A 22,135-nucleotide genomic window follows, 5' to 3' on the forward strand; every position below is an offset into this window, starting at 1 on the left:
AATTAAAAAACAAAAATCTAATTGTAAGGCTGGAGGCACCGGAGGGAGGGGTGAGCACATCAGACAAGCTCAAGCCCCCACCAAATGGGGAAAGGGGGCAGCACAGCCCCCAACGCTAGCCTGACAAGGGAAAGAGATCAACAGACGCCGTCCTGATGACATGCCGAAATCCCTGGTCAGCCGGATGACATGCCAAGATCCCCGGCTGTTGCCCCCTCCCTACCTGAAAAAAAGGTGCCTTAGGCTAGCCAATCCTCGCGCCCCTGTAAATCTATGCTCCCCCCTCCCCCTACCTTCTTTAAAAAGCTTGCTGCCGGCCCTGCCAAGTGCGACTTCTCCGGCCTGTGATTAACCAGACCGGCGAACATCGCCCAGGATTGCGCCCTGTTAAACTTTTGGCTCCTTTGTAGCCTCCTCGCCTGGTCATTTCGGCTCAATTTTACCTTACACTAGTCATTAATTAGTTCCTAAACCTACTGAAGCTTTGTTTCGATTTTCAGAAGAAAGAGAACCTGTAGACATACCCATGTGGGACTTAACTAAAAGATAGCCACGCGAGAACTGTTCAGTAAGGCTGTGAGCTGCCACAAGAGACCATCAAGGGTCTAGAAAGAAACAACAGCCCCTGTCAAGTTACTAGGTTTCTGCTCCTGTTCCCTAGTCTCCCTGCCTCCGGTCTTGAACCTGGAAGACCCAGAAGACCCAGAGGAAGAGCTGACCTGGCTAATCCAGCAGGACTTTGAGGCACCCCTCCGGGCCAAGCTAGATGTATGGAGGGAGAAAGTTTCAGTATTGCTTGCTTTCATTCTATTAACAGTTATTGCTTGCTTATTGTGGGCTGACGCTGTTCTAGGCACTGGGTATATATCAGTACACTAAACTAATAAAAATGCCTGCCCTTGTGAAGCTTATATCTAGGGAGAGACTGACAGTAAATATAATAGTATAAAACGTTTAGAAGGCAATGAGTGCTGTGGAAAAAAGAAATAGGAGATCAGGTAAGGTAGATGATGGGGTGGGGTGGGCTGGAGTGAGGAGGAAAGCGGGTATTAAATAGGATGGTCAGAAAGGACCTCAGTGAGAAGATGGGATTCCATTCCCTGGAGGGAGGAGAGGAAGTAAACTATCTCTAAAATTAAGCAAGAGCTGTCTAGGTGTGAGTAAAAATGTAATATTCCGTAATATCTCACCTGGCTTTAGTGCATCTCCATGTGGACAGGCGTTCCTATGAGGTGGAGAGAAGTAGTTCGTCTCCATATTAATGGATAATTTCCTGGGCGACTGAAGGCTTACCTGAACCTGAGAGGTTGGGAGGAGTTTCTCGCTTGCTTCTGCGGGAGGAGGGAAGAGACGGCCTCTGGACCGCAGTTTGTGAGCAATGAACAGGTTTTAGACTTTATTTCTCCCTTTGACCGATTTCAATTCGAGGGGTACTTTGCCCCGGGATTTCAATTCCAGAGGTGTTTTGCCCCGAGATTTCCTCCCCCCGGGGTCACACCAGGCCGAGGGAACAGCCGAGGGAAGGCCTGGAGGCAGGAGGATGTCTGGTGAGTCCCAGGAAGAGCAGGGAGACCCGTGTGGCTAGGGCGGACAAGGGGGAGAATGACAGAGGGCCCGAGAAGAGGGTCGGCAGGGCCGGGAGGCACGCAGACTACTGTAAGGGATTTGGCTTTATCCGATGTGAGGTTTAACAAATTGGATTTTGGTTTTTCACTGCCTGAAAGGAGTTACAACTAAAATGAGACTTGTTCTTACATTTGAAGGCAACAAGAAAATTGGATCTTGGACATTAAGATATGGAAAAGAGGAAAATGTGAAGGGGCATAGAAGTCTCCACTCTATCTGAAAGGCAAGTGTCGCTATGAAACCTTTCTTAAAATGAAATGGGAAATGGCACTCTTTCCCAAAGCTTGCCACGCGCCACTTTCATTTGAGGAAAGACCTACTTTAGTACCTGCTTTCGCTAATGGAAACCAGTCTGAAGAGGATTTCAGCTTCTTACAGTAAGAAGGTCCTTGTAAGAGAGAGGTGCGTAAGGTGAACTTCCGGAGAGCAGAACAACGCTGTTCTCGCCCGCCCGTCTACCCTGTCCCGCCCGCCTCGGCCACGGCCCCGGGAGGCCCCGCCTCTCCCCGTGGTCCCGCCCCCTCGGCGTGACAGCCCGTAAGGCACGCCTCTGCCTTCCGGGGCTTTGCTCCTGCTCCGGGCCGAAAGCTGACTGGCCCGGGCCGCGTTTCTCCGGGGCGGCCCCTGACCCCGCCCGGAGTGACACACAGCCATGCTCCGCCCCCCGTGGGGCGGTGCTGCGGCAGGCCCTGCCTCTCCGCCGCGGGCCGGCACCCGCCGGCGCGGGATCGCGCTGGGCTCCGCCACGCCCGCCACGCCCCGCGCTCGGCGGCGCCCGCCGCGCAGGCCCGGCCCACCTCCCGCCCGTACGTCCGCGGGCGTGCCTCCGGGTCGCACCCGTTCTTGGGCCCGCCCTCAGGGACGTGGAGCGCTGCGTGGCCTGTGAGTGGGGGCGGTAACCTCGGACCACCTAGCCCTCGGCTGCGCCGGGCCAGGCTGGTGCGGGTGGCTGAGCCCGGGCCGCACGCCCCCAGGGACTCCTCCCCCCGGTGGCGCCCTTCCTTCCCGGGGCACCGCCCGGTGCTCCAGTCCCGGGAGTGGGGAGGGGGCAGCGGCGTGGGCGCAGAGGCTGAGGGAGGGAGGAGTGACGGTGTCGGAAGGGTGACGGTCGCGGTCTGGCGCTGCGAGAGCCGAGGTCTGCAGGGGTATATGGATCTGGGTAGTGGAAGAGGGTGGGGAGGCCGAGACCTGGGGCTGGTGGAGCCAGGGTGGGGCTCCGGGGGGATTTCACAGCTACGGGGAATGAGCTGGGGTGGAGGAGCCGGCGAAGCATACGAGGGCTCCCAGGGCCACCCAATCCACGCCTTCCCAGACGGTCCGGAGAGCGGACAGTTACGGGCCTCTCAGAACGGGTGTGGCCGTGGCGAGCTTGCAGGGTTCTGCGCTCTCTCACGTGGGGTGATTGGGTCGCCAGGCTCTTGACTTGGGTACATCCTACGGTTTAAATAAGAGAAGCACATCGAGGGCAGTGTCTGAGACACCTGAGAAAAGTCGGTGGAATGGGGTTCTCTTTAGGGAGCTTCTAATTTTCCTGGTGCCTTCACAGGGCCAGCACTGGTGTGTACTCTCTTCTGTAAAACCCTCCTTGGTATGGAGGTCCCGGGCTTAAAAGGTACAGGTGAGGTTCATTCAAACTCAAAAGCAGTTGTATCGCATTTCCTTAAACCTACAGAGTTTTAATTTTTTAAAATCCTGTGGATTAAAAAAAATATATATTTTTCTTATCTGCCTACTTTCGACTTAAAAGCACACTAACCTAGAGGGCTAGATGTTTTCAAAGGGCCCATTCTGTCTGTATGATACTTAGTTTTAAATTAACTACAAAGGAGAGCATACCTATTCTGACCAGCTATTGCTGAAAGAATCCTGGAATTGCAGATGAGGTATGAAATTTAAAAGATCTAAAATAATTGAAAGGGATAGAAAAGGCCTGGTAAATTGGAGTATATGTGCACTTAAAAAAAAACCCAGTGATACCTTTTTTTCACTGTGGAAAACATGGAAAATACAGAAGAGAGTATAAGGGTGAAAATTACCTAATGCAGTTTCATCAACCCTATTAACATTTTGGTGAATGCTAATAAAATTGTGTTTTTTGTGTATGCCTGTTACATAATTGGGGTCATACTGTTATATTACCTTGTAGTTTGCTTTTTTCCCTCTACTTAACATTTCCCAGATCATTAAAAATTCTCCTTAAACATCCTTTAACTGGTTGTATGGTCATCACATGGATTTATTTCTTTATCACATATTAGAGTTTCAGCTCTGTGCCAAGTCCTGTCCTTAGAGGTGAGATCAGGTGTTGCTCCAGGTTTTCAGACATTATTCCAGCCCAAATAAGCAAAATCGTGGCAGTATCTGGAGTAATGAGAGGAGACAGAAAATATGAGTGAAAGGAGAAATATGATTCATGTTTTGCTTCACTGGTCAATCTTTGGCAAGACTCAGGTGGGTGATTCTGTGCAGAGGTGGCCTTCGGTCAGTGCAGCATCCAATGAGGCCTGTGCTGCAGTGGCCAGCTATCTTCAATATGTTGTGCCTCATCTCTTTTGTACCTTCCTGTGGAGTTCTGAGGCTGCAAGGTTCGCAGATACCTTCCTCAGGAAATAGGCTCGTCTATTTCGCTGCACTGGGGTCACTGAGAAACTCTCTAGTGAAGGTGGGTGTGTACCGGGCTGAGTTTCTGCTCTCAAATCTGTTCACATCTTAAGTAACTCTGACAGGCAGCTAGCTGCCTTAAGCCTCAAGGAGGGTGTATTCCCCAGTTGCTGTCCTAATGAACTACCTGATGGAGACTGTAGAGGATGCCTCCAAGTTGTCTTACACCTTGGGGCCTCTGGAGCAGTCCTTCCTTCCTTCTAGGCCTGGCCGTTAAAATCACAGCTTTCCTCCTGAGAAAATCCCTTTCCTTTTCCAACTTGATGAGACTAGCCCTTCATTTTTCTTTCACTGACATATTCCTATTCTGCTTCATGACAGAGTAATTTTGTAATTTTGGTTTGTGTTTATCCTTGAGTCTGAAATAAAGTGATTTCTAAAGGCTTTGTGCATTTCCTTATTATAAGCCTTTGACTTTATGGTAATTCCACTGACTCTTTTTCTCTACCCAAACTCAAAGAAAATAAAGAGTCCACTATTCTTTTCTATATCCTTTATAAAATATGCACATAACTCCCTTTGCCTCCCCCCACCCCCTTACTTGAATTTACAGTGTGTTTCTCTCCCATATGTGCATTTCAACCACCATGGTCAGGATTTACCTGTTAGTGTAGGAAAGGGATTCCAGTAGCTAATGTAAAAGCCACATGAATCCAGTTCCTTTGTAGGTCGTGATTTCTCCCAAAGAAAGGGAAAACCTTTTATGGTGTTGGTGACTCATTTTGTGAGTCCTAAGAATTGATTTGTACTTGTCCTTTGGAGTCATTAAACTCACATCAAGTATAAAGTTAGAATAAGTAAGTCTAAAGTCTGAAAATTGCCCTTGTTGCAAATCGCTGGGTTAGAGGGATTCATGGGAGAAACATTTTAGAGGGAGACGTCAGCCTTAGTGACTGATGCCATCTGTGGGTCTCCAAGTTGACTCCAGTATTTTTCAAGCTTGGTAACAGAGGTGAAGATGACATGCCTGAGAAAGCTGTGGAAACTAGGAAAGGAAGCTGATGCCGGGAGGTCAACTCTACAGAAGCTTGAAATCAGACTGTCAATTCCCTGCTTGGAATGACTTGGTGACTACCTTTGTTAATGGACAGAGCCCCATTCCTTTGTAATTGGGCCCCCAGCTCATTTCCATCTTCCCTTCCTCCCTGCACATAGTTAATGCTTCAGCCATCTGTTGGCTATTTTTCATCATTATTTTGTAGGGGAATACTATCTTCTCAACTGAGAATGCCATCCATGCTGTTTTTCATCATTATTTTGTAGGGGAATACTATCTTCTTGACTTAGAATGCCATCCATACTGGCTGACAAACTCTTACACATTTTGGTAAATCCTGTTCAGACTTCACATCCTTTGTAAATACTTTCTCACTCTTCTTGTGTGAGAGTACATTTTACAGTACTATCTTTCTCTTTCCTAGTGTCCTGGCTGTATTCTGGGCTGCTTGTGGAAAAGGGTGATGTTCCCCTCATGTTTGTACAGGGCCTGGCTCACACATGTCTTTTGAACCATTGGTTCGGCCTGTCATGTGGAATCATGAGAACTTTATCTTGGAAGTCAAAATTAGGTCTAATTAAGGGAAAATACAAATATAGTATGTATATTTCTCTTTTCTATCATAACACGCTTGTTTTTATTTTATCAGCAAGTTTGTCAAAGATGAAAGTGACCTTATCAGTTCTAGATGCTTCTGAGACTTCTTTCACGCCTTTGGTAGTCATAGAACTTGCTCAGGATGTCAAAGAAGAAACTAAAGAATGGCTGAAAAACAGAATCATTGCTGAAAAAAAAGATGGAGGTGAGTAAAATAAGTATTACTAAGACTTAGTTATGTTAGTGACTAAAAATGTATTTTCAAATGTGTTTTACGGTTAATATGTTTCTAAAATTAGTGTCCATTTCTTTGCTCTTTATTATTTGCCTAGACTTGAAAGAAGGTCTTAAATCAACATTAGACTGTAAGCAAGGTGAGTTTTGTTCACAGCTATAAACACTGTGCCCAGTACAATGCATAGTACATAGTAGGTGCCTAATATTTGTCAAATGAATGAACAAGCATCTATTGAGTGTTCTTCGCGTGTCAGTCATGGTGTTAAGGGAGAGGAGAGACATGTCACTGTCAGGGTAAAGAGACTGGACGCCAGTTCCTGGAAATCGAAGCACCCAGAAGGAGAAAGCCCATGAAAGGGCTGTTGCAGAGCGGTGCCTGGTACTGGAGGATGAGCTGTGTGTGTGCTTGGTATAAGAGTCAAGGGCAGCAAGAGGTGGCACTTGGTGATGTTTTTTGAGGTGGTGAAGTGACTTTATAGCAGCAGCCAAAGTTTAGTCTTCTCCTGAAGGGTAAGAGGGGTCGAGGTCTGGGTGAGAAGGTGCAGGACATTTTATATGAGCAGACACTTAAAACTACACAAAACACCTAAAACTTCACCAGGACTCCAACTACAGAACAAAACTAAGCTCTTTTTTTTTATCTGAACAACATTATGTTTACTAGGCTCCCCCCTTCACTGAGTCCCCACCACACACCCCATTACAGTCACTGCCCATCAACCTAGTAAGATGCTATAGAATCAATACTTGTCTTTACTGTGTTGCACAGCCCTCCCCCCACACTACATGCTAATTATAAATGCTAATCGTAATATCCCCTTTCTTTTTTCCCCGCCCTTATCCCTCCCTTCCCACCCATCCTCTCCAGTCCCTTTCCCTTTGGTAACTGTTAGTCCATTCTTGGGTTCTGTGATTCTGCTGCTGTTTTGTTCCTTCAGTTTTTCTTTATTCTTATACTGCACATATGAGCGAAATCTTTTGGTACTTGTCTTTCTTCACCTGGCTTATTTCACTGAACATAATACCCTCTAACTCCATCCATGTTGTTGCAAATGGTAGGATTTGTTTTCTTCTTATGGCTGAATAATATTCCATTATGTATATGTACCACATCTTCTTTATCCATTCATCTACTGACAGACATTTAGGTTGCTTCCATTTCTTGGCTATTGTAAATAGTGCTGCGATAAACATAGGGGTGCATCTGTCTTTTTCAAACTGGGCTCCTGCATTTTTAGGGTAAATTCCTAGAAGTGCAGTTCCTGGGTCAAATGGTATGTCTGTTTTGAGCTTTTTGAGGAACCTCCATACTGCTTTCCACAATGGTTGAACTAATTTACATTCCCACCAGCAGTGTAGGAGGGTTCCCCTTTCTCCACAACCTCGCCAACATTTGTTGTTTGTCTTTTGGATGGTGGTGATCCTTACTGGTGTGAGGTCATAGCTCATTGTGATTTTAATTTGCATTTCTCTGATGACTAGCGATGTGGAGCATCTTTTCATGTGTCTGTTGGCCATCTGAATTTCTTCTTTGGAGAACTGTCTGTTCAGCTACTCTGCCCATTTTTTAATTGGATTATTTGCTTTTTGTTTGTTGAAGTGCATGAGCTCTTTATATATTTTGTTTGTCAACCCTTTATCGAATCTGTCATTTATGAATATGTTCTCCCATTTTGTAGGGTACTTTTTTGTTCTATTGATGGTGTCCTTTGCTGTACAGAAGCTTTTCAGCTTGATATAGCCCCACTTGTTCATTTTTGCTTTTGTTTCCCTTGCCTGGGGAGATATGTTCATGAAGAAGTCACTCATGCTTATGTCCAAGAGATTTTTGCCTATGTTTTTTTCTAGGAGTTTTATGGTTTCATGACTTACATTCAGGTCTTTGATCCATTTCGAATTTATGTTTGTGTATGGGATTAGACAGTGATCCAGTTTCATTCTCTTACAGGTAGCTGTCCAGTTTTGCCAGCACCATGTGTTGAAGAGACTATCATTTCCCCATTGTATGTCCATGGCTCCTTTATCGTATATTAATTGGCCATATATGTTTGGGTTAATGTTTGGAGTCTCTATTCTGTTCCACTGGTCTGTGGCTCTGTTCTTGTGCCAGTACCAAATTGTCTTGATTACTGTGGCTTTGTAGTAGAGCTTGAAGTTGGGGAGCGAGATCCCCCCGACTTTATTCTTCCTTCTCAGGATTGCTTTGGCTATTCAGGGTCTTTGGGGTTTCCATATGAATTTTTGAACTATTTGTTCTAGTTCGTTGAAGAATGTTGTTGGTAATTTGATAAGGATTGCATCAAATCTGTAGATTGCTTTGGGCAGGATGGCCATTTTGATGATATTAATTCTTCCTGCCCAAGAGCATGGGATGAGTTTCCATTTGCTAGTGTCCTCTTTAATTTCTCTTAAGAGTGTCTTATAGTTTTCAGGGTATAGGTCTTTCACTTCCTTGGTTAGGTTTATTCCTAGGTATTTTATTCTTTTTGATGCAATTGTGAATGGAATTGTTTTCCTGATTTCTCTTTTTATTAGTTCATTGTTAGTGTATAGGAAAGCCGCCGATTTCTGTGTGATAATTTTGCATCCTGCAACTTTGCTGTATTCTGATATCAGTTTTAGTAGGTTTGGAGTGGAGTCTTTAGGGTTTTTTATGTACAGTATCATTTCATCTGCAAATAGTGACAGTTTAACTTCTTCTTTACCAATTTGGATTGGTTGTATTTCTTTGTTTTGTCTAATTGTCGTGGGTGGGACCTCCAGTACTATGTTGAATAACAGTGGGGAGAGTGGGCATCCCTATCTTGTTCCCGATCTCAGGAAAAGCTTTCAGCTTCTCGCTGTTCAGTATGATGTTGGTGGTGGGCTTATCATATATGGCCTTTATTATGTTGAGGTACTTGCCCTCTATACCCAATTGCTGAGAGTTTTTATCATGAATGGATTTTGAATTTTGTCAAATGCTTTTTCAACATCTATGGAGATGATCATGTGGTTTTTGTCTTTCTTTTTGTTTATGTGGTGGATGATGTTGATGGATTTTGGAATGTTGTACCATCCTTGCATCCCTGGGGTGAATCCCACTTGGTCATGGTGTATGATCCTTTTGATGTATTTTTGAATTTGGTTTGCTAATATTTTGTTGAGTATTTTTGCATCTACATTCATCAGGGTTATTGGTCTGTAATTTTCTTTTTTGGTGGGGTCTTTGCCTGGTTTTGGTATTAGGGTAATGTTGGCTTTATAGAATGAGTTTGGGAGTATTCCCTCCTCTTCTATTTTTTGGAAAACTTTAAGGAGAATGGGTATTATGTCTTCTCTGTATGTCTGACAAAATTCCAAGGTAAATTCATCTGTCCTTGGGGTTTTGTTCTTGGATAGTTTTTTGATTACCGCTTCAATTTCTTCACTGGTAATTGGTTTCTTTAGATTTTGTGTTTCTTCCTTGGTCAGTCTTGGAAGGTTGTATTTTTCTAGGAAGTTGTCCATTTCTTCTAGGTTTTCCAGCTTGTTAACCTATAGGTTTTCATAATATTCTCAAATAATTCTTTTTATTTCTGTTGGGTCCATTGTGATTTTTCCTTTCTCATTTCTGATTCTGTTGATGTGTGTTGATTCTCTTTTTCTCTTATTAAGTTTGGCTAGAGGCTTATCTGTTTTGTTTATTTTCTCAAAGAACCAGCTCTTGGTTTCATTGATTTTTTTCTATTGTTTTATTCTCCTCAATTTTATTTATTTCTTCTCTGATCTTAATTATGTTCCTCGTTCTGCTGATTTTAGGCCTCACTTGTTCTTCTTTTTCCAATTTTGGTAATTGTGATGTTAAACTGTTCATTTGGGGTTGTTCTTCCTTAAGTATGCCTGGATTGCTATATACTTTCCTCTTATGACTGCTTTTGCTGCATCCCACAGAAGTTCGGGCTTTATGTTGTTGTCATTTGTTTCCATATATTGCTGCATCTCCATTTTAATTTGTTCATTGATCCATTGATTATTTAGGAGCATGTTGTTAAGCCTCCGTGTGTTTGTGAGCCTTTTTGCTTTCCTTGTACAATTTACTTCTAGTTTTATACCTTTGTAGTCTAAAAAGTTGGTTGGTAGAATTTCAGTCTTTTGGAATTTACTGAGGCTCTTATTGTGGCCTAGTATGTGGTCTATTCTGGAGAATGTTCCATGTGCACTTGAGAAGAATGTGTATCCTGTTGCTTTTGGATATAGAGTTCTATAGATGTCTATTAGGTCCATCTGTTCTAGTGTGTTGTTCAGTGCCTCTGTATTCTTACTTATTTTCTGTCTGGTTGATCTATCCTTTGGGGTGAGTGGTGTGTTGAAGTCTCCTAAAATGAATGCATTGCGTTCTATTTCCTCCTTTAATTCTGTTAGTATTTGTTTCACATATGCTGGTGCTCCTGTGTTGGGTGCATATATATTTATAATGGTTACATCCTCTTGTTGGACTGAGCCCTTTATTATCATGTGATGTCCTTCTTTATCTCTTGTTACTTTCTTTGTTTTGATGTCTATTTTGTCTGATAGTAGTACTGCAATACCTGCTTTTTTCTCCCTGTTGTTTGCATGGAATATCTTTTTCCATCCCTTCACTTTTAGTCTGTGTATGTCTTTGAGTTTGAGGTGGGTCTCTTGTAAGCAGCACATAGATGGATCTTGCTTTTTTATCCATTCTGTTACTCTGTGTCTTTTGATTGGTGCATTCAGTGCAATTTCATTTAGGGTGATTATTGAAAGATATGTACTTATTGCCATTGCAGGCTTTAGATTCATGGTTACCAAAGGTTCAAGGTTAGCTTCTTTAGTATCTTACTGTCTACCTTAACTCACTGATTGAGCTATTATAGACACTGTCTGGTGATTATTTCTCTCCTTTTTCCTCCTCCTCCATTCTTTATGTGTTGGTTGTTTTATTCTGTTCTCTTTTGTGTTTCCTTTAACTGTTTTTGTGGGTAGTTGATTTTATTTTTTGCCTTTGGTTAGTATTTGGTTGGTCTGCTTTCTTTGTTGTGATTTTATTTTCTCTGGTGACATCTGTATAGCCTTAGGAGTGCTCCCATCTAGAGTAGTCCCTCTAAAATACCCTGTAGAGGTGGTTTGTGGGAGGCAAATTCCCTCAACTTTTGCTTGTCTGGGAATTGTTTAATCCCTTTTTCATATTTAAATGATAATCATGCTGGATGTAGTATTCTTGGTTCATGGCCCTTCTGTTTCATTGCATTAAATATATCATGCCATTCTCTTCTGGCCTGTAAGGTTTCTGTTGAGAAATCTGATGATAACCTGATGGGTTTTCCTTTATAGGTGACCTTTTTCCTTTCTCTAGCTTCCTTTAAAACTCTGTCCTTGTCCTTGATCTTTGCCATTTTAATTATAATATGTGCCTTGGTGTTTTCCTCCTTGGGTCCCTTCTGTTGGGAGTTCTGTGTACTTTTGTGGTCTGAACGATTATTTTCTCCCCCTGTTTGGGGAAGTTTTCAGCAATTATTTCTTGAAATACACTTTCTATCCCTTTTTCTCTCTCTTCTTCTTCTGGTTCCCCTATAATGCGAATATTGTTCTGTTTGGATTGGTCACACAGTTCTCTTAATATTGATTCATTCCTGGAGTTCCTTTTTTCTCTGCATCAGCTTCTATGCATTCCTGTTCTCTGGTTTCTGTGCCTTCAATGGCCTCCTGTATCTTATCCATTCTTCTTATAAATCCTTCCAGAGATTGTTTCATTTCTGTAATCTCCCTCTGGATGTCATCCCTTAGCTCTTGCGTATTTCTCTACAGCTCCATCAGCATGGTTATCACCTTTATTTTGAATTCTTTTTCAGGGAGATTGGTTGGGTCTGTCTCCCCAGATTCCTTCTCAGGGGTGGATGTCTGGGTTAGTCTGGTCTGTATCAAATTCTTCTGCCTTTCATGGTGCTGGAGGTAGTTGCGGGAATCTGGTGCATGTGTCAGCTGGGAGAACGTCCCTTCTTGCTGGTTCGTGGCCTTCCTCTCCTGGGAGAAAAGCAACCCCTCGCATCTTGTGCTGGGCAGCTGTGCACAGACAGGGTTTCTAGTTCTTGCCCGGCTGCTGTGAAAGAAGCTCTGCCCTGCTGCCTCAGGCTGCTACTCCACTATGGCGGAGCGGCATCCGAGGGGAAACGCGCAGGAGGCTGTTTATCTCTGTGAGGGGCCTCTGAGCTGCGCTGACACCCAGGGGGTTAGGGCGCCCGGATTTCCCCGTGATTCCCAGCTTCTGGGCTAAGTGTCCCAGGATGTTTCCGTCTAGCTGTGGGGTCCCTGTCCCTTTAAGTCTTTCAAAAAGCCCTTGCTTTTCTTTGTCTCAAGGGCGCCGGCTGCAGAGACCCACTCACAGGTTTTACTGTCCCGTTTCCCTAGTATCCAGCTCCCTACGAACTGTGTGTCTGCGCTCCCAGTGCAGATGGCTAGGGCTGGGTGTTTAGCAGTCCTGGGCTCCCTCTCCCTCCCTGCTCTGACTCCTCCTCCCGCCGGTAGCTGGGGTGAGGGGCACTCGGCTCCCGCCGGGCCGCGGCTTGTATCTTACCCCTTCGCAAGGCACTGGGTTCTTGCAGGTGTAGATGTAGCCTGCCTGTTGTCCTGTATCTTCTGGTCTCTCTTTTAGGGATAGTTGTATTTGTTGAATTTTTATAAATATATATGGTTTTGGGAGGAGATTTCCGCTGCTCTACTCATGCCGCCATCTTGGCTCCGCTCCCGCAAAACTAGGCTCTTTTTTTTTTTTTGAGAGGGCATCTCTCATATTTATTGATTGTATGGTTGTTAACAACAATAAAATTCTGTATAGGGGACTCAATGCACAATCATTAATCAACCCCAAGCCTAATTCTCAACAGTCTCCAATCTTCTGAAGCATAACGAACAAGTTTTTACATGGTGAACAAGTTCTTACATAGTGAATAAGTTCTTACATGGTGAACAGTACAAGGGCAGTCATATCATAGAAACTTTTGGTTTTGATCATGCATCATGAACTATAAACAATCAGGTCCAATATGATTATTCGTTTGATTTTTATACTTGATTTATATGTGAATCCCACATTTCTCCCTTATTATTATTATTGTTAGTATTTTTAATAAAATGCTGAAGTGGTAGGTAGATGCAAGATAAAGGTAGAAAACATAGTTTAGTGCTGTAAGAGGGCAAATGTCGATGATCAGGTGTGTGCCTATAGACTAAGTATTAATCCGAGCTAGACAAGGGCAACAAAACATCCATGGATGCAGAAGATTTCTCTCAAAACAGGGGGGGTGAGGTTCTAAGCCTCACCTCTATTGATCCCCAATTTCTCACCTGATGGCCCCCCTGTGACTGTGCCTGTCTTATGTTGTTCCTCCCTTGAGGAATCATACCCGTCTCTGGCTAACCAGTCATCTTCCGGGGCCATACAGGGAAATGTAAAGTTGGTAAGTGAGAGAGAAGCAATATTCTTTGAAAAGGTTAGCTTTTTACTTCTTTGCAGATTTATTCCTTGTGGCTTCTATGCCCAGCATTTGTCTTGAGGTATCTTTACCACTTGGAAGAATTCTGATACTCGGTAATTTCGACATGAGGCACAAATTCTACTTAAGAGTTGTAATTCGGAAGGAAGAAGAAAAGCTATAGAAGTAGCAGACGGAAGAAAACAAGGGAAGGTTGATTATTTCTTTGACATATCTTCTTGTAGTGTAACATAAGCATGTATAGGTTTTAAACTACTAATTAAATTGCGTGCACACATTAACATAATAGGAATACAGCTACATAACCAAAGCCGACCTACAATTACCAGCCATATCCGGTGAAACCAAAAAAACCAGTTAGGCACCCTAGGCATTTGTGAAAACTTATCAATTATATGATGGATATTGTCTAACTGAATTTGAATAGTTTGAGAACAATCAGACAAATTAAAACAACACATTCCTGGGAACTGTTCACAACTCATATGTTCTTTTAACAGTAGATAGTCTATAGTTGCAAGATTTTGGAGTGCTGCAACTTGTACTTCTCCTAATTCTTGGTTGAGTTCCGACAGTATAGATCCAGTCAAATTTGTTGTTTTACTGTATGCACAGGCCAGCTTAGATATCTCCTTCCTCATTCCAATGGCAAGTCCAGGAACCAGTGGGATGAATGCAGCTACAACTGCAACAGCACCAGGATCTTTGTTGAAGTTTTTTCATGATCATCTTCTGGAATGACTCTTCCAGAGAATGTTGATGTTGGAAGTTCTTCTTCATATTGTATCTTAATTCGTTTTCTGGGTAGCCAAATTAGGCTTTGATCCTCTGTATAAACACAAACAAACCCTTTGCCCACACTTTGATATGCCCTTTATACCATTGTGAAGAACTTATTGGAGATCACCACACAGGAACTGCTTTTTTTTTTTTTTTAAGAGAAAGGAATATTATCAGAAAAATGTACTTCCATAGCTGATCATCTGACACCCTTTAAATGATCAAAATTAAGGATATTTAAAGCATGCATTCATCGGTGATTTGCAGGTAGTTTTATCCTATCAGGGAGTAATCCCCCTTTTCTTTCTTTTTTTTTTATCACTAATCTACAATTACATGAAGAATATTATGTTTACTAGGCTCTCCCCTATACTAGGTCCCCCCCACAAACCCCCTTACAGTCACTGTCCATCAGCATAGCAAAATGTTGTAGAATCACTACTTGTCTTCTCTGTGTTGTACAGCCCTCCCCTTTCTCCCACCCCCCCATTATGCACGCTAATCATAATACCCTCTTTCTTCTCCCCCCACCTTATCCCTCCCTACCCACCCATCCTCCCGAGTCCCTTTCCCTTTGGTACCTGTTAGTCCATTCTTGGGTTCTGTGATTCTGCTGCTGTTTTAAAACTAGGCTCTTTTTAAAAAAGATTTTGACTATAAACTGAAATGGTTCTTAAAATTAAAAGTTTGAATTAAAGTGGAATTTAAAATTTTCTCAACCGAACCAGAAGAAAATGTAAGAACAAGAGTACCTTCTTGCTGACGTCTGAGCTGTTCCACTGGACTGGAATCCCTTCTTGCCAGGTCCTGTGACATAAGAACATCTGTAGTGTGCAGGGTGGGAGACACCAGCATATTCCCAGTCTTCTTGCTCATTGTGTGGCTTTAGCAGAGATGCAGGGGTGGGGAGCTGATGGGCCTCTTCCTGCGCTGTGGGGAATATTACAAAAGGACGTTCCAAAACATGATTCTGGACCTTTCAGGTGAATGTAGTGGGTTTAACCCTCACGGTTACTTTAACTGTCCTCCAAATTCTTAGTAAGACCATGATGAAAGGGCTTTCTTTTTTTTAGATCTAGGTCCACATTAACAAGGAAGAAAGGACAAGATGTAACAGCAGCATTTTGGAAATTAGAAAATAGGCAGATGACTAGTAAATAAGCTCTCAGACTTGGGAAGCCAAAGCCTAAGCTGGTGGGGAAGAAAATGAGATGTAATTTGGTTGACACTGTAGAATACTCCTAAAGACTCAGAATTTAGTGATGCCACGGATGTGGAAATAAAAGTGGCAGTGAGAAAAAAAAAAGAATTGGCTGAGATGTGTTTAAGAAATAGTTGGATCCCCCACATGGATTTTGGCCTAGGGGGCTCTATGCACAGTTAAAAACAGATTCTATATGGAAAAGAGGGCAATTAGTGAATACCATTATCCCTATCCTCCACTCTACCAATGTCATATCTGATTTAGCTCCCAAAATGTTAGCAGCTAGATTCAAATTATCTAGGAAGGAGATTGAGTGTTTGTTATTTGGGGAATCTGACCAACTCAAGACAAAATAACTAAAGGTACAAAAATCAGAGAGTTGCCCAAGGAGTATGACCTGGTCAGACTACCTTGTATTAAGGTCCATCTTTGATGAACTCCATCCAAATCTTCAGAACTTCTTTTTATCCTGTTAGAACCCTTTTCTCAAACATGAGCATACAACAAAAGATCACCAATCATCCATGGGAAATCCCCAACATGACAGAGAAAGCTAAAACTAAACGCACAGATAAAAGCAGCTAACTATGAAAAAGAAAAACTAAATTTTCAGAGTTATGAGAAGATAGAACATCTATAAATCAAAACTGGAATGTTATAAAATAATCACTTAAGGAAGAAAGCAGCTCTTTATAAAGTAAAGATATAAAAGCAAAATATAAAAATTCAGTAAATGGGTTAGAAAATAATTTTGACTCCCAGAAACTCCCAGAAAGTGGAGCAAAAAGGTGAAGAATTGGAAAATAATGAGAGAAAAAAAAATAAGGAAATTAGAGTACTAGTGCAGGAGGTACACATCTGAATAAAAGGAGTTCTAGAAAGAGAATAGAGGAAGAAATCAACAAAAACTCAGAGCTGTTGCCCTGCCCTGTCAGATGGAAAGGGTCCACCTAGGGCCCAGCCCTGTGGGTGAGAGTGGCGTATCACTGGAATGTGTCAGCTCTCCGGGGATAGAGGAGAGTCTATAAACTTCCAGAAAAAATAAGGTAGGTCAGTTGTAAAGGATCAGACTTCTTAACAGAAACATTGGAAGCTAAAAGGCATTGCCTCTGGGGAAGGTAGGTTGTGGGGAGGGAGATGGGGACTGCTTTTTTTTAAAACAAGATAATGACAAATGGTTCTCTATGAAGGTTATATTAATTTATACTCCCCTAGGAATGTCTGAGAATGCCTTTCCCACACACTGTGTGTCAGTGTGAGTCTTCCAAGCAAGGGATGCCAAGATGGGATTTGATGCACAAGAGATTGATTGAGGGAAACATTTGTAGAAAGATAAAGGGGAGGGAGCAGGAGTGGACAGAGAGAGCATTCAGACTTTGGTGCAGGTCTGACACTTGAGAAAGGAAAGAGTAGGCTTGAAGAGGAAAAGCCTCAGATCATAACACGGTTCTGAGTAAGCATCAGCCAGGCTCAACATTGCACTTCAAAGGAAATTCATGTTGGGTAGGAATGGCCTCATTCCAGTGAACCCTGCCTGCTCAGCCAGTGACTGGGAGCAGCTGGTGGGGAGTAAGTGTGGTCTAGTGTGAGGGTGCTGTGAAAAAAGGGCAGCAGGGGCTCTCAGTCAACTCTGCCCCTTCCGGAAGATTCTCTGGGTGGAGTGGGGTGCTTCCGAGGCCACTGTTGTTACCAACCTACTTGTTATCAAACTTGTGATCTTTGTAGAGTGAGAAGTGAAAAATAGCATATTGGTGGTATTTTTGCATTTATCATAGTATAAGTGAGGTTAAGGATTTTTTATTTACATTCCCTGTGTATGTTCTGTAAAGTGAATATCTTTTACTGATTTTTTATTAAGTACTTCAATTATAAATTACCTAAAAATAGTTCCATCATAACCTTGGTATATTAATCCATTTGTTAAATGAAATGTAAATTCTGCTTTTTATCTTATTACTATCTGATTAGTGTTTTCATAATTTCTGTCAACCCTCTTTAGAGGGTTAATACCAAAGAACTAAAAATGTACCTTAAAAAGTTTGATGTAGGTAGAAATAAAAAAATGAGAAAAACAACTCTTCATAAACTTTTAGGTAATAACTACATATACAGTATCCAATCATAAAATCTACTTTTAATGTTTTGAGAACCTATTTAAGACAAATATCAAACCTGACTGAATGTAGAAATTTATGGGAAAAATTATATTGAAAAATTGGTGCTTATTATTTAGCATTTAACATTCATAAAGTGTTAATAGTCTAATGAAACTTGTATTTGTGGCATTTTTACCGAGATACTCCATTTCAAATTAAATTTCATACATTTTGGTTTGTTATTTTTATATTAAGAAATGATACTATTTTGCTTCACATTTTTATTCAGTACGATTTTTTACCTAGAGCTAATAAATATTGGATTCTTGTCTCATGTCTACTTCTAATTTGAGTAACTGGCAAGCTGCTTATTACATTTTCTAGTTCTGGCATTTATTTCAAAAAGCTAAAAAGAATTGCTGTCCCCAGCTTACTTACAGTTCTTATTTATTTGGGAGATGGATTTAAATTGTTAATATAATTTTTTTTCCTTCTAACAAATTCAAAACATAACATTTATTTAGAAGGTTTTCATTTTTGAAACTTTGCCCCTTTCTAAGATGGTGTTTATCTTTTGTTTTTTAAGGTGCCCAGCTGTTCTTTAGACCATTGTTAAATAAATATGAGAGAGAAACACTAGAAAATCAGAACTTGTATCTTGTTGGTGCCTCCAAGGTCAGACTGTTACTGGGGGCGGAAGCAGTGGGGCTGGTGAAAGAGTGTAGTGACGACACCATGAGAGCCTTCACATACGGAGCCCGGCATGACTTCAAAGGTTTTGATGGTGAGTCCCAAAATTGCTTCTGTCAGAATCAGTTTATCAAATATAAGTTTTTGGTGAGTACACCAGGGGTCAGCAAACATTTTCAGTAAAGGTCTTGATAATATTCTAGGTTGTGTGGGCCATATGATCTCTCACAGTTACCCAGCACTGCCATTGTAGAGCAGAGGAGCCTCAGAGTGTGAGACATGAGTGGGTGAAGCTGTGTTCCACTGAAATTTTACTTGTGAAACCTAGTGGTGGGCCAGATTTGGTCCACAGGCCTTACTTTGCCACCCCTGGAATAGATTAATATAAATTAGGATGATACATGTGAACTTGTTTATATAATTCTATTCTAATTCTTAGAATTAGAATAATTTGTAACTAGTGTAAATTAGTGAATATTCACTAGCTTGATGTAAAAAAATCTTTTCATAGGAAACACAGTAGTACTTCAGTATCCTTGAGTCCCCCATGTCCTGAAAGGATGGATAACTGCTTCTGTTCTGGCCTCAGATGGGGTTCCAAAAGAGAATGGTTTCTGGAAAGAACTGAGAAGGCCAGAGTGGCTGTGTTACCAGAGTAGGAGTTTGGCTTCAGAATCAAACAGGTTCCTCCCAGGGCTTTCAGAGGTACAAGACGTACTCATTCTGGATTTTTTATATGTTAGTGACTAGATGACCAAGGAAATTCATCCCATTTAAGAGGATTCACCTGTCAAAGAACAACACTGACAACCTGTTAAAAAATCTTATCAGTTTCTCTTCCTCATTTATGAGAGGGCATTCAATTCCAGGAGAAAGTGGCCTGGCCTTGAATGTCTGAAGGAGTAGAATTTGCCGTATGGGCAAACTTCATTTACATTCCTAGTTACAAATTAGTAGAGTAAAAGAACATAATGCCTCTGCTCACTGGTATTAAATGAAATCAAGCAAGTTTTTCTGCCCTTTGGATGTTTGTACTGTATTATGTAATAACTACTACAGTTGTCCCCCTTATTTGCTGGGGATACATTCCAAGACTGCCCTGAAACTTCAGGAATGTATGTATAATGTTTTTTCCTATACATACAGTGCTAAAGTTTAACTTATCAACTAGGCATAGTAAGAGATTAACAACAGTAACTACTAATAAAATAGAACAATTATAACAATATACTATCATAAAAGTTACGTGAATGTGGTCTCTGTCTCTCAAAATATCTTACTGTACTGTACCTGCCCTTCTTGTGGTGGTGTGAATTGATGAAATGCCTATGTAATGAGATGAAGTGTGGTGAATGAGGTCAGCACAGCATCAGGCTGCCATTGACCTGGGCGACTGAAACCATGAAAAGTGGACCACTGGATGAGGGGCTACTGTACCGCGATCAAGGACTTTGTGAAGGCATAGTGGAATGTTTTTATTCTTATAAAACATCTAAGGACCTGTGTCTTGTGTTTAATTTACCAGTTTTATACTCTATATACTTCTTAGGTTAACATTTTATTGCATACATCATTTCTGTACTCCCCAGTTACTTGAATATTATTTTATTTTGGCCATGACTGACAACTGGAAATTTCTGTTTTATTTTAGATAACAATGATGATTTCCTCACAATGGCAGAATGTCAATTCATTATTAAACATGAACTTGAAAATCTTAGAGCCAGAGATGAAAAAACGATCCCTGGTCACCACCAGGCAAAGTTATATCCAGGGAAGTCACTGTGTAAGTCATTATACCAACCAACTTCGTGAACACACAACTAATGCAATGGTTTTTTTCTTAGTGGACATAGATAACAAAAACAGCTTTTATTCTTACTGAAAAACGTACACAACTTTACAATAACAACTTTTCATGAGCATATCTCTTGCCTTCTTCTATTATATTGTAACTTTAGATCAATATGTTCTTTATGGTTTGTTCTTATTTATCAAGGTCTCACAGCATTCAGTTAGCTTAAAATTCAGTGTGAACATATGTACATATTGCTCATTTAAAATCATCAAAGTTTACTCTATGTGTAAACACTGTACTGTAATGAAATCCGTGGGGGAATGAAAATGGAAGCCATTGTCTTTTCCTGGAACACCCTTCCCATCTCCTCCCATCCCATGGGGTGGGAACACCTGAAACTAAGGATATTTACAAAGCGACATAATACCCGGATGGCAGTTAGCTTTGCCACCTTTTGATTTGTGTGATTCCCCTTGAAGGAGAACACTAGTTTGCAGAGTGGCAGTGTTTCCCTCTCTGTGTAATCCACGTTTGCCTCAGCCCAGAGGGCAGCAAGGCCTCAGAGCAGTTGTGCTGCCTGAAGTACACTTTAAACATACAAACTTTTGTGTTCCCTAGCCTGCTTTCCTTTTAATAGTCCATATAAGACTACCTTCCAATATTTACCCAGGAGGACAGATGCCCAAGAATATGCAAAGGCCATATTCAAATTTTCTAGTTGTCAGCAAATATATTTTTGAGCTGGTTTGTTCAAACCAAGATCCAGTCATAAATATCAATTTTGTTTGATTGTTTTATCTCTAAGGTTTCCCTCTTTCTCAGTCTCTCTCCCCTCCTCCTTTTTTCCATCTCTTATTGCGATAAAATACACATAACATAAAATTTACCATCTTAAACATTTTTAAGTGTGCAGTTTAATAGTATTGTATACATTCATAATTTTGTACAACCATCATCACCGTCAACCTTCATAGCTGTTTTCTTCTTGTAAAACTGAATCTCTGTACTTGTTAAACAATCAGTCTCTTTTTCCCCCCTTGCCCCATGTCCAAGCAACCACCATTCTACTTTTGTCTTTAGATTCTGAATACACTAAGTAACTCAAATAAGTGAAATATTCAGTATTTCTCTTTGTGACTGGTTTATTTCACTTGGCGTAATGTCATCAGGTTCATCTAGGTTGTAACTTATGTTGGAATTTCCTTTTTAAGGTTGAGTAATATTCCATTATATATATTTACCACATTTTCTTTACTTATTCAGCTATCAGTGGACACTTGGGTTGCTTTCACCTTTTGGCTATTGTGAGTAATGCTGCTGTGAATGTGGAGGGTACAAATCTCTCTTTGAGCTCCTGCTTTCAGTTCTTTCGGGTATGTACCCAGAAGTGGAATTGCTGGGTGATACGGTGTTTCTGTTTTTAATTTTGCATACTGTTTTCCACAGTGGCTGTGCCATTTTACATTCCCACCGACAGTGTACAAACATCCTAGTTTCTCCACATCCTCACCAACATTTGTAATTTTTTGATATTTTGATGGGTATGAGGTGGTTTTGATTTGTGTTTCCCTAATGAGTGATATTGAGCATCTTTTCATATGCTTATTGGCCATTCATATATCTTCTTTAAAGAAATATCTGTTCAAGTCCTTTGCCCATTTTTGAATCAAGTTGTTTAGTTGTTGTTACTGAATTTTAGGAATTCTCTATATATTCTCAATATTAATCCCTTATCAGATATGTGATTTGCAGATTTTTTCTCCTGTTTTGTGTGTTGTCTTTTTGCTTTGTTGATACTGTCTTTGGATATAAAAATTTTTTAATTTTTATGAAGTCTAACCTACCAATTTTTTATTTTTTGGCCTGTACTTTTGGTATCATATCTAAGAAATCATTGTCAAATCCAGTGACATGAAGCTTTTCCTCTATGTTTTCTTCTAGAAGTTTTATAATTTTGGGTCTTATGTTTAAGCTTTT

General features: G+C 41.3%; 1 protein-coding gene across 4 annotated transcripts in view; it reads left to right on the top strand.

Annotated features, from left to right (window-relative positions):
* Positions 1 to 2,317: 2,317 nt before the first annotated feature.
* Positions 2,318 to 22,135, top strand: part of ANO10 (anoctamin 10) — a 272,762-nt gene continuing 252,944 nt past the window's right edge. The window contains exons 1-4 of one of the 4 annotated variants that reach the window (XM_057497322.1): positions 2,318 to 2,508; positions 5,934 to 6,086; positions 18,257 to 18,454; positions 20,012 to 20,146. In XM_057497322.1, coding sequence (XP_057353305.1) covers positions 5,948 to 6,086; positions 18,257 to 18,454; positions 20,012 to 20,146 — 472 coding nt within the window. In that variant the 5' untranslated portion in view covers positions 2,318 to 2,508; positions 5,934 to 5,947. The other 3 variants (XM_036897218.2, XM_057497324.1, XM_057497327.1) reach the window with 3 other exon arrangements.

The sequence above is a fragment of the Manis pentadactyla genome, chromosome 1, assembly GCF_030020395.1.
Source record: "Manis pentadactyla isolate mManPen7 chromosome 1, mManPen7.hap1, whole genome shotgun sequence".
NCBI classification, from domain to species: domain Eukaryota; kingdom Metazoa; phylum Chordata; class Mammalia; order Pholidota; family Manidae; genus Manis; species Manis pentadactyla.